This window comes from Zalophus californianus, chromosome 12, assembly GCF_009762305.2.
Source record: "Zalophus californianus isolate mZalCal1 chromosome 12, mZalCal1.pri.v2, whole genome shotgun sequence".
Lineage (NCBI taxonomy): Eukaryota > Metazoa > Chordata > Mammalia > Carnivora > Otariidae > Zalophus > Zalophus californianus.
Window position 1 is genome coordinate 106888067 of NC_045606.1, and position 12007 is coordinate 106900073.

Genomic DNA, 12007 nt, shown 5'->3' on the forward strand with positions numbered 1-12007 from the left:
TGGTAGATGGGGTAACAGCAAAAATGTTACATTTCCTAAACAGGATGACAGTGCTGAGGTTAGAGAACATCCTCACTTTTAAAAGACTCACCCTCACGTTCTAAGAAGTAAGAGGGATTGTGCACAACCGGCGATGGGTGTCGATGTGCCCGCACACCCACAGCTCCCGGGACACAGGCCGCCATGGTGAGATTCTGCCTGGAGACTCAGGCTGTAGACGTGTGGGTCCCCCGCACCTTTCGAGCATAAAAGGCACCACAGAGACACAGTGTGACAGTTGGGTTTCCTCATTGTTCTGACGACGTCCAGGGTTAAAAGGCAAATGTGACTGAGAAATAATTTGACAAACTTGGCATAAATTTAAGAGGCTTTTTTTTGGACTAAAATTAGATTTTATTTGAATACAAAAGTAATATCTGCTTCCTTCTGAGAAAGTCGTAAATATAACAAAGAGGTTTTTAAAAGGGAGGACACATAGCTATTACCTCCCGGTTCCGAGGAGCTTCTGTCCTTTGTCGGTGGCTCTCGTGGTCCTCTAGCCCATGTCCAGCCACAAATCCCTCAAAGCCCACCCAGGTGACTGACAGTCAGCAGGGGAACTTTGTCAAAACTTCATCTTCCTTCTGCTAGGTCTCTGATAGAGCTCCCTAGTCCCCAGTGAAACAAATATTGCTAGTTTCCATCTTTTCCTCAATTATTTCAATTAGTCCTAAAATTTGTACACCAAATGGAGAAACTAGTCGGACTACTCGATGAATAGCCTGGCTGCTCCCCAACCTGCCGGAGGACCAGTGCCTCTCCTCCTGTCCCTACCTGAGGGTCCGGCCAGGGCAGCCAGCACCCCAGCCTTGCAGACTGCCGCTGCCTGAGCCCCAGATGCCTGTCTCCCCTGGCAAGGCTGCTCGTAGACAAGTCCACGGAAAGCAGGGGATCAGGGAGGTCAGACCTTTCTCAAGAGCCCCGTTCCAGGTTAAGACCAGTCTGGTGCTGTTCAAACTTCTGCCAGGGCCCCAGCCTGCAGCCCTGAGTTTTGCCCCATGTGCCCCGTCCTGTGGACACACCCGGTCCTCACCTTTGTTTGACGAGAAACGGAGGTCTTGTGCTCACCGGAGCAGGGCCCTGGGCTCCTGGCGGAGGCTTCCCACCCCTGTGAGACTCCATGGGTCTCCCTCCCCAGTGACAGTTTTTTCTTTATATTTCCTTCTTAACTTCTCATCCAGATTCTTCTTTGGCCTTGGAAAGACTCATTCCTTTATTGGGCAAGTATTACACATCATTGTCACAGGTTCAGTTAAAATTAGCATAAAAATAGCTAATAACTGTGCCTGTCTCATGAATCTTCTGAATCATGTCCCTGTTCGTGGTCAGATTTCTGCCTCACATGAGTCAGCCGGCTCACGTGAGCCCAGGCTCTGCCACAGCAGGCTGTGGCGCCGTGTTGTGTGCTCTGGTGATGGCGTTCTGACCCAGTCTTCTGCTCGTGTTGCCCCCTCTACGGCTTAGCTGAGTCGGCACCCGCCTCGCTGTCCAGCTCCTAGTGTCCCCCACTGCTGAGCAGCAGTCCACCTGTGCTGGACTCACATGCCCCTGAAAGCCACAGTGGGACGCTCCCTCCTGCCATCTGATGCGAAACGAAGCAGACACAGCCCTTGGAGCTGGTTCAGAAGCTGGATTAAATGGGCAACTGTAACAGAAGCAAACACAGGGTGGAGGTGCGCCAGATCTTGGGTTCGTTGGCATACCTGGAGGCACACACTTTGCCACGTTCAGGGCTCTCGTCCTGGCTCCACGTCCCACAGCCGCTGCTCAGCACGTCCCTGAGGGACCCCTCCCTGAGCAGTGGGATAACTGCATGCTCCCTCAGTCCTTGTGAGGACAGCAAAATGCCAAAGTGCGTCTGACTCAGCTGCCCCACGGACACGAGGGTGGCTGTGATCTTTGTTGTCAGGGTGGGGAATCTTGGGGAGGCCACACCAGCGTTTAGGCAGAAAGAGTTACTGGTGTGTCTGAAAGCTGAGAGGAGAGTGCAAAAATATTTTTAGGAATATGGCATAATATGGAAGAAATGTGTCCACTTGATGCATGGGGAGGCTGAGATGCCAGACAGTTCTCTTGGCTAAATTTAGCTGAAGCACTCTTTATTTAAGAACTATGTTAGCAAATATATAATATAGGAGACACATGGAGTGCACCACCTTGTGTGTCCACTGCACCCAGGACGCCAGTGTGGGGCTGGGGGGCTGTCCTCTGGCCGGGCAGAGTGTGCAGCTCTAGGGCAGAGTCACGCGCAATGACTGAAACAAAGCCAAGGGGGCGGGTGCTGCCCTGGGTCATTCTACATTCATCTGGAAGACTCCTTATACTCAGGGAAAAGGAGGCACCTCTGACCCCATAGAAACCTGTGGTTGCTAAATTTCTAGGCTTTCCCATGTTTCACCAGCTCTCAGCATCCCTGGGAGATGGGTTGGGGGCCTGACCTGAGGGAGTGCCCTGAACTGGAGCCTCAAAACAGCCTTTGCTGCAGGAAAAACGCCAAGAGACTGCTGTGGTCAGGGGAGCCCCGGGGTAGGGGGCCAGGCCTGGAGGGATGGACCACCAGGCAGATAACTCCAGGTAGAACGACCCCTACTGGCAGTCCCGCCTGAGGCTGAGAACGTGACCCTAGGACAGCTTCTTCAGCCCCATGAGTGGGGACACCCACATGTCCCTGGAAGGGTGGGGGCATGGGAAAGGACAGAGGGCAGCTCCTGGTGTGACCCTTGTGGGCCCCTGGGAGTGCTTCTTAAATCCTTAATGGGATGAAGCACTTCATGCAATGGTTCAGAGATCAAAGTCCGGAGAGGAAAATACTCCTATGGCAAGGCACATGCCCGAAGGTGGTTTTGGTGGGAGAGGGTCATAGACAAGGAAGACTGGACACAGAAACCAGGACCTGGTGACAGAGAGAGTCTGAGCCAAGCCTGGCCAGCTTCATGATCCCACTGTGGCTTGTGAGACCCAGAACATAAAGGCCCAGACCACCGCCAAACCCCCCTGCGACTTGTGGGCTGCCTTGGTCCAGAGTGTGAAGCAGCTTCACCATAGTGGTTCCCACCATTATCTGAGAGGCCCTTGGGGTCTTCGGACACTGTTTTCCTTCGCGGGACTCCCCATTCCTGACTTCATCTTTCGATTCCCTTGCCACATGTAGCCAAGCCTGTGGCTTTTGTGGAGGCTAATTTTTTTCTTGAATTTAATTAATTCTGAAACCAACAGAGTTTGCACACACAACACCCAGGGCAGAGTCTGGCTGTGTGAGAGCAGGAAATCCAATTAAAATCATAAAACCGGGAGGAGAGTGAGCTGCTGATGAGATGAGGCGTGACATCGGAAGCAGAGTTCACTGGGCTCATGGCCAGGGTTGTGCCTCCCCTCTGCCGCCTGAGGAGACCCAGCTGGGGTCGCGAACCCTCCGGGCCCTCTGCACGTCCGCCACACTGCGTGGTTCTTGTCTTCTGCAGGAACCCTTAAACCACCAAGTATTCAAAGTATGTGAACGGCAGAAACTGCAATCAGGAAGAAAAGTCACTACTTTGGTTTTGTGCCTTCACTCTTTTTGTGTCTACACGTTAAAATATTTTGACTTTCTAATCCATTAGTAGGGAATATGCATTCATGATATTTGTAGAATCTCTGAAATGTTTAATTAAGAAGACCAATAACTCTTGAAACTGGATGGAAAAGTGTCAGAAAAGCAGGGACACTGTGCTTCACGAAGGCAGGGCTCAGTCACACACGTTTCCGAGGGCCTGGAAGAGTTTTCCATCCATTTTCCTGGGAAGGCCACCTACAGTGTGGCCCAGGGGAAACGTAAGGAAGAGGAGCTGCCAGCTTTGACTTGTCAAGGGAGCCAACATCGCCTCGAATGTCAGCTCTCAGCACCGACCCACGGCCACACTGGGTTCGTGATAATAGGACAGACTCACAACAAGAAGCAACTGTGGAATATGAATGAATAGGGACGGGCCCACCCTCGAATAGGGACCCACAACTGGCTCTGAAGAAATGCTCCCGGGAGGCCTGGGGACACTCTGCTTCCACCCCACGCAGGCGTCTGGGAAACCTGCAGACGGTGGAACAGAGGTCCAAGACTGTTCTGGTTGCCGGGGCCTGTCTTCTTGCCCCTGAAACGGCCTGATGGCATCTATTAGGGTCACCTGGGAGGGAGGTGTCATGTGGCAGGGTGCCCTGAAGCCACTCCTGGAGCCTTGGTCATCGTGAAGAAGGGCAGTCCCCACTCCTGGTCAGCATGCCGGGTCAGCAGAACAGGGCCTGTGAACGCTTCCCGCTCCAGGACAGTCCTGAGGCTTCGGGTGAATTCTGTATCAGTTCAAGGCTTATTCTTAGCAAGCCAATAGGATGGTCTCCTGGTTTGGCCCTATTAAATAACTAAACAGCAGTTTGGGACTAGTCTAGAACCTGAAATCCACACGTTATCTTCTTATGAAGATGTGTTCTGAATTCAGATTCGACCTGAACAGGTCACCAACTTTGGGCTACACCCTGGAGGCTCAGCAGACACAATCATGGCACCAACCCTCTGTCTTCCAGCTGGAGCAGCTCAGTGGCTGCCAGAGCCATCAGTGCCGGTGTTCGGGGCTCTCTACCACCTCGTGTTTCCTGCCCAACAGGCGACTCACGAGAGGCTGACATCTCACGGGGCCTTCTCGCAGAATCCAGTGAGTACAAGAAGAATGACATGATGTCTCGCTCTGCCGTGTAGGACGGCCCCCGGCCAGTGTGCAAAGCCTGATGTGGTGAGACTCCAAAACCAGCAGGCTGATCTGGAGCGGAGGGAAGACCAGAGGTAGGAGAGAAGGCAGAGGAACCGAGAGGACCTTCTGTGGCATCAGATCCTGAATGTGTGTCCTTTTCCTGACACCCTGGGTGCAGCTCTGCACCCATGCTTCCCGGGTCACAAGCCTGGCTGAGGGGGCAAATGACCCCCTGGTGTCCTGCGGGGCCTGCAGGATGGAGCGCAGCAGCACAGGCTCCCTGAGGGACACCAGGTGTGCACAGGTCCCCGAGTAGTTCCCGGCCAGCCGGAGAGAGCGCAGGCACCATCCCAGGCTTCACTTGCAGCTCAGGTGACTGCACACCGAGGGGGAAGGTGACTACTTCTGACAAAAGAAGCTGAATCTCAGTGATTGCACAACAGAAACAGAGCTGGGGCCCCGACCGCGTCATGTCACACCCGAGCCTCAGTGTTTCCCTCTGTAAGGTGGGCTGTCACCAAGACTAAAGCAGACAAGGGGTCGGGGACATGGGGGATGTTAGTCAAAGTGTACAAACTTTCAGTTATAAGAGGAATAAAGTCTGTGTCTCACCAAAATAAATAAATAAATAAAAATAAATAAATAAATAAATAAATAAAAGGTAAATATGTGAGGTGATAGATAATTAGCTTGACTGAGGGGATCATTTTACAATATATGTATATACACACATCAGAACGTCACGCCGCATACAGGCATATGCCGTGGAGATAAGGCGGGCTGTTCCGGACCACCGCAGAAAAACAAATATGGCCATGAAGGGAGTCAAGCGAATTGTTTGGTTTCCTAATGCTTCTAAGAGTTATGTATACACCATCCCGTAGTTTCTGAATGTACAGTAGCATTATATCTAAGAAAATGACGTACATACCTTAGTTAAAAAATACTTTGTTGTTAAATAATGTTAATCATCATCTGAGCTTTCAGTGAGTCCTATCACTGATCACAGATCACCCTAACAAATATAATAATCATCAAAATGTTAGAAATATTGTCAGAATTAGCAAAACATGACACAGAGAGATGAAGTAAGCAAATATCGTTGGAAATATGTCCCCCCGACACAGTGCAGCATTGCCCTAACCTTCAGTTTGTAAAGCACAGTATCTGCCAGGTGTGATGCTGTGAGGTACGCCCGTACCTTAAATATAAACAGTGTTTGTATGTCAGTCACACCTCAACAGAAAAAGTCCGCATGAGGTGATATTGGTAATTGATGTGGTTCATAGTGTGCACTGGACAATGCCAGTGTGATCCCACCACGCACCACCATCGTCCTCACTGACAGTTGGCCAGACACCCTTCAATTAGTGAGAAACTCGCTAAAATGTAAGGTACTTTCTTTTCTAGGGTTTAATAATTTGGTGGCAAAAGAATTGGCTTTATACCATAAATCTTAGTGAGGAGAGCAAAGACAGTCCCTTTATAAAAAAGGAACACAAAAGATGTGTTAATCCCCCAGGAAAATGGATCTGACAGTGACATTCATACCAGTCTCACTGATGGTGGGGTGGCAGGGCCCAGGGTTGGAGGGTAGTGAGACCAACGTGCATGAGTAGCTAGGTATTCCCTAAGGCTCTTTAAAAGGGCCTCAAGTATGTTCCCACACAGCGGGTGTTTGCAGGGGATGGGGGCATGAAATGCATGGTATTCACCTGTCATTAATATGGCATTAGCAGGGGCGCCTGCGTGGCTCAGTCGTTAAGCGACTGCCTTCGGCTCAGGTCATGATCCTGGAGTCTCGGGATCGAGTCCTGCATCGGGCTCCCTGCTCAGCGGGAAGTCTGCTTCTCCCTCTGATCCTACCCCCTCTTGTGCTCTCTCTCTGTCTCTCTCTCAAATAAATAAATAAATAAAATCTTTTTAAAAAATATGGCATTGGGGGGTGAAGGAATGCAGCCCAAGGGGGGACGGTGACCTGGTTTCCTGGTGGTAAACAAAGTAAAACCACAGTCATACAATGTTGCAGGGTGAACATGCAGGAAAGAACAGCCACCCCAGCCCTGGGGCTGAGCAGAGCTGAGGGGACTTGATTTGACACATCATTTAAACAATCACGTTCCCAGAGAAGGGCTCATCTTGAGCACACCTCCTGGCCTCCTTACAGCACGCGGACCAACAGTGCAGCCCTTGCCATAGGCGGAGCCCCCAACACGCCCTTGGCACTGTTGGCTAGGGACACGCTCAGTCTCTCAGTTTGCAATCACGCTCCATTGTTAGTCCTGTCTCCTGCTGCTGGCCCACGGCTAAAAACACGGCTGCATGGCTTCTGGACGGCCCGCTTTGCAGCAAAGTCCTAGATAGGCCAAAGAAACCTGTCGGCAGAATGGATGCTCATTACAGTTCATTTCAGGCAGGCAGGGCCGTTCAGGCAAACTGAAAGCAGGCAAAGAGAATCAGGCTTTCCTGCCTCCAAAATGACAGAACGACAAAATGAACCAAATGCCGGGCACAGAACTGAAATAGGGACTTTGCCCAATTTGGCCATCAAGAAGCAGCACTGCTCTTTGCGGGAAAGGAAATGTACATAATTCTTGTCGGGCAGCACACAGATGCTGTTTCGTGTGCACTTCCAGAAAAGGGACTAGAAAGTGCGGGAGTCACGCAGGGGCCCTTACCTTGCTCTCGTCCTCGGCATCATTATAGCCGCAGGCGTCTATGAAATCTGGAAACATCTCTGACCACCCATCACTTGTACAGTTTTTGCTTATGTTTCCTGGAAGATAAAATGTAGGTGTTAGGCCGGCAGGTCCACAGCAGCCGGCCCGGTACTGACGAGCAGGCTCACAGGCGCACAGCCCTAGATGCTCCTCTCTCTGGTCACCAAGGAGCGGAGTCACAACCCATTCAGCCACCTCACGGTGTGTGCGTTCATCCCCTGGAAGCTGGGTTTTGCGGGCCTGGGTGGCTCGAGGGAGGGCTTCTGTGTCATCAGGCACGGGTGCAATGGTAACGGTTATAATGGCTGGTGGTGTTATTATCAAGGAGCACAATGAAAATTAGCAGACTCCTGTTCTTTCGAGAGAGAGAGAGAGAGAGTCATCGCCAAATCCCAACCATTCCAGAGCCTGCTCTCCCATTCCATCCTGTTCTGTGCCAGTTCCCTCACTTGGCTGCCCTGGGTGTGCACAGGAGGCAGCACTGGTCACTGACGTTAGATGAACAGACTGTGGGTATAAGATTTAAACTGCATGAAATAAAGGCAGTTTTAATTTTATAGCACCATTTTTTTTTTTGCTCTGAATTATATAAATGTGTATGTTAAACTCAGGAATGCAATGTTCCCTCTATTTAAAAGAAAGTGTCAGGGCACCTGGGTGGCTCAGTTGGTTGAGCCTCCGACTCTTGGTTTCAGCTGCTCAGATCATGACCTTAGGGTCATGGGATCGAGCCCCGCATAGGGCTCTGCGCTCAGGGCAGTCTGCTTGAGATTCTCTCCCTCTGCTCCTTCCCCCCACCTGACACTCTCTTTCTCTAATAAATAAATAAATTAATTAAAAAAAAAACAGAAAGTGTCCTCAGTAGGTGACCGCAGTAGGTGCTGAGTGGTGATGAGTGACCTGAGGGCAGGGCACTGATCACCTGTGACAGGGCTGGGACTTTGCAGGGCAGGCTTTGGGAAGCTCAGGCCTGGGAAGGCGCTTCCTGCCCTCGGCGCTGGGAGGCTCAGCAGCTGATCACCCACCAAGCTTCCTCCCTGACTCACAGCCCCTGGAGTTTTCAGAATAGCAGATATTTTCACTCACGTCATCTCTTTTTGCTTTGGGCCAACACCGTGAGGCAGACTTGGTGAGCATTACTGTTCGTTTTACAGATGAGATTGAGGTTCAGTAACACCTGCAAGGTTCTGGGATGACTGAGTGGCGGAAATAGGTTTTCTCACTCAAAAACCCTTTATGTTTTCTACACGAGGGTGGCCTACGTGATTGCTTAACCAGACAAAATCAAGAGCAAGGCACATTCACGCTGAGGTGATAATATGCATAAGCGATTCTTGGCATGCTGCGTGGAAGCAGGTGGGAGGGCCCAGATCCTGAGCTTCTGGCAAGAAAGTGGGGTTAGGGGGCCTCAGCAAAGCCCCTGGTAGCATCATGTGGGCTTGCTCTGCCACTCTCTAACACCGCCGTCCCCTGCGTTTTTCTGATTCCAGGCCCCAAACCTCCTCCTGCTCTAACCCCAGGGGTCCTGGGGGCACCTGGAGGGCAGGGACCACAATGAACAGTGGAGGCAAGACAGAGTCCTGAAGGGGCAAGGCTTGGGGGAGGTGAGAGAGGGGGCTGGGGATGTGACGGGGAGCCAGGAAGGTGAGAGAGGACCCAGGGAAGTGGGGTGGGGTGGGGAGGTGAGAGAGGGCCCAGGGAGGTGAGGGGGTTAGGTGAGGGGGACATGGGAGTTGAAAATAGGACCAGGCAAGAAAGGATGGGGAGGCCACAGCTGTAGGACTCAGGAGCCTGGATTCTCTTCTCTCTCCTCTGTGAGTGGGCCTCTCCACCTGACTTTGTGGAGACCTCCTCCATCTGTGGGACCATCTGCTCTATGGGAACCCTCACCACTTTGTGGGGACCCCCCAGTCTTCTTGAACTCTCTCTGCTGTGGCCCTCAGTTCAGCCACAGTGCCAGGGGCCCTCACCAGAGCGGTGACAGGTTCCTCTCTCCCCTGCTCCCCAAGGCTGATTACAGGCTCCCAGTCCTTCGCTCACTGAGTGTAGGTCTGGGTGTGATTGTTAGGAGGGTGCTTGGCTGTCCATGGAGGCAGGAAAGGTGGGTGTGCCTGCACGGCACGGAGCACTGTGCCTATCGGGGCGTGGAGGTCCCTGCTCTCCAGACAACCCATCCTCGTGAGCTCCGCGTGGCAGGCTTTGTGTCAGGCAAGCTCCACAGCCCTCTGCGGAGGGTCTGACCCCACTGCCCAGCTCATTTCGGGACTTGCTCATGTCCTCCCAGGACAAGTCGGCATGGCCAGAACTCAGAGCCCGGCTGCCTGGCTACGGGGCACGTGCTCTGGACCATTTTGTCCCCGACGCAGGGCACATCCACCCTCTCTGCTACACTTGAAGGCACCCGCAGCACCCTGAGCTTTCAGCGCTTCAGAACAAACCTCCCTCCTCTCCCAGTCTGCCCCTGCTCCTTCACTTGATGACTTGTTGCTGTCTCTTTTCTGTCACACTGGAGGCAGAGTCCCTGTCTGCCTGTGGGAGTCAACTTGAACCCCATACCATAGCACAGCTCAGAGGAGCCTCCCCAGCATGAAGACAGCAGAGACAAGGTGTTGGCTGCCAAGACACCATGCATGGCTATCAGGAGAGCCCCCCAGCTTCCCACCTCCTGGAGGTATGAGAACTCAGAAGAGAAAACAACTTTTTATAAAAACACAGATTTATTTCTTGAACATTGGGTCTGTGGGCTGAAATGATCACAAGTCACTCTATGACCGGGCGCTCCCCACGGGTCACTGTGAGGAGCAACTACCATATTTGTAAAAGCTTCCTATAAACTGGAACATACCACGCAGATTCAAGCCCTACTGGTTCTTAATTGTATTTCAAGACCACCCTTTTATCTCTACCTCAGAGATAGACAGCCCAGCCTCAGCCCATTGTCATCTGATGCCTGTTGGCCCCAGCCCCAGCCCTACTCAGCCCCCAGCTCTGCATTATGTTCACGTTTCTCTAAGTAATTGCACAAACACTCCAAGCATTCCATGTGGACAGCAATTTGTCAACAGTCTGTGTAAGTACCTCCTGGTTCACATTTTTGTGACCAGTTAAACAAGTGGATGCATATACATTTCAGGTCACCTAGCTGTGATACACAGACTTAGGGAAACTCCAGCAAATTTTCTAGTGGTAGAGATGCTCCCCACAATAACAAGGCAGTGTCATGCTCCCTGCTTGGACAAAAAAGAGCATCAAACATTTAACCCAAGACAGCCTGGGAATTCTCATTCCCCAAAGGAGAGGAAGCACAGTGATTCCAAGCAGAGCCAGATTCTAAGCTGACCTGGGCACTGTGTGCCCCAGATGGCTCCTGTCTGGCAGAGGTTTGGTGCTCTGGCAGATGGCCCAGGAACCAGAGATCTTTTGTTTGTCAGTGTGAAACCCCCTGCTGCCCCCAGAAGGATTCAGAGCCAAGCCATCTGATTAGGGGAAGCCTAGGTCTATGCTAGCTCATTTGGGATTTCTGGGAGAATATTATAGCCCAAACCATTTTTTGTAGAAATTTTATTGATGGGACAGGATATTTTTTAAAGTTCAGGTTCTCTAAAATGATTTAGTTTTTCTGAGCTGAAGATGACCAATGACTGAGCATGACTTCAGTCTGCTCAGACTGCTTCATTGACTAAATCACAAAGGAAAACATCTCACCTGCAAGTCACAGGGATGAACAAAACCTTTTTCTTTTGAATCTCCTTTTTTTCTCCATCCCAATCTGTGCCACAACATTCTGCTTAAAGTACTTCAACAATTCTAGTTCTCAGAGTTTTTACCCTGTAATGTTTGCTCAAGATGAAAATAAGTTCCCTAGTACTCCAAAGTATCACGCCTTTTTGATTTCCAGATGTATCTTCTCTTTTCTATTTTTCCAGATAGATTTCTTCATATTTTGAAAATCTGGATCATTTACAACAAAACAAAACAAAACACAACAGAACTACCTTCTTGGGAACAAGCCAAGAGACGTTGCAGCGTTGTGCAGAGAGCCAGCCATAGGGCTGGTGGCACCCCCACCCGGCCAGCCCCTTCCGACCCTGGAAACAGAGGCTGTGGGTCTTCAGGCCACATGGAGCTAGTTCAGAAAGTGGGGGCTGGGAGCTGAGGAGGGTCAGTCCAATGAGCAAGATGTTTCCCGTGGATGAGAAACTGCATCTGGACTCCAGGAGAGACTGGCTGCTGTCCCTGAGCATCAGGGCTCTTCAAAACCTCTGGGGAATGCTCTCTGAGGACTCATGGGCAGCCACACACGGCAGGGAAGCCTGGAACCACATTTACGTTCTCGGTGCCTAAAGCCCGCTGCCCCTCGTGGGCATTGCCACCTCCCCTCATTTTGGTGCTCAGGCCCCACCTGTCATGTATCAGGCTCATGCGTCCACGCTTGTCTGAGGCCTGCTCTCCCCAGTGTTTCGTTTCAGGTGGCTGACCTGGCAAGGGGCCTCTCAGTCTCCTGGTCCTAAAACCACTCAGCACACACAAAGG

General features: G+C 51.4%; 1 protein-coding gene across 2 annotated transcripts in view; it reads right to left on the bottom strand.

The window, feature by feature from the left end:
* The window catches only part of VIPR2 (vasoactive intestinal peptide receptor 2), a 66372-nt gene that overhangs the window by 30779 nt on the left and 23586 nt on the right, over positions 1–12007 (bottom strand). For both annotated transcript variants that reach the window (XM_027573744.2, XM_027573743.2), the window contains exon 4: positions 7433–7530. In XM_027573744.2, coding sequence (XP_027429545.1) covers positions 7433–7530 — 98 coding nt within the window. The remainder of the gene's footprint in view (positions 1–7432; positions 7531–12007) is intronic.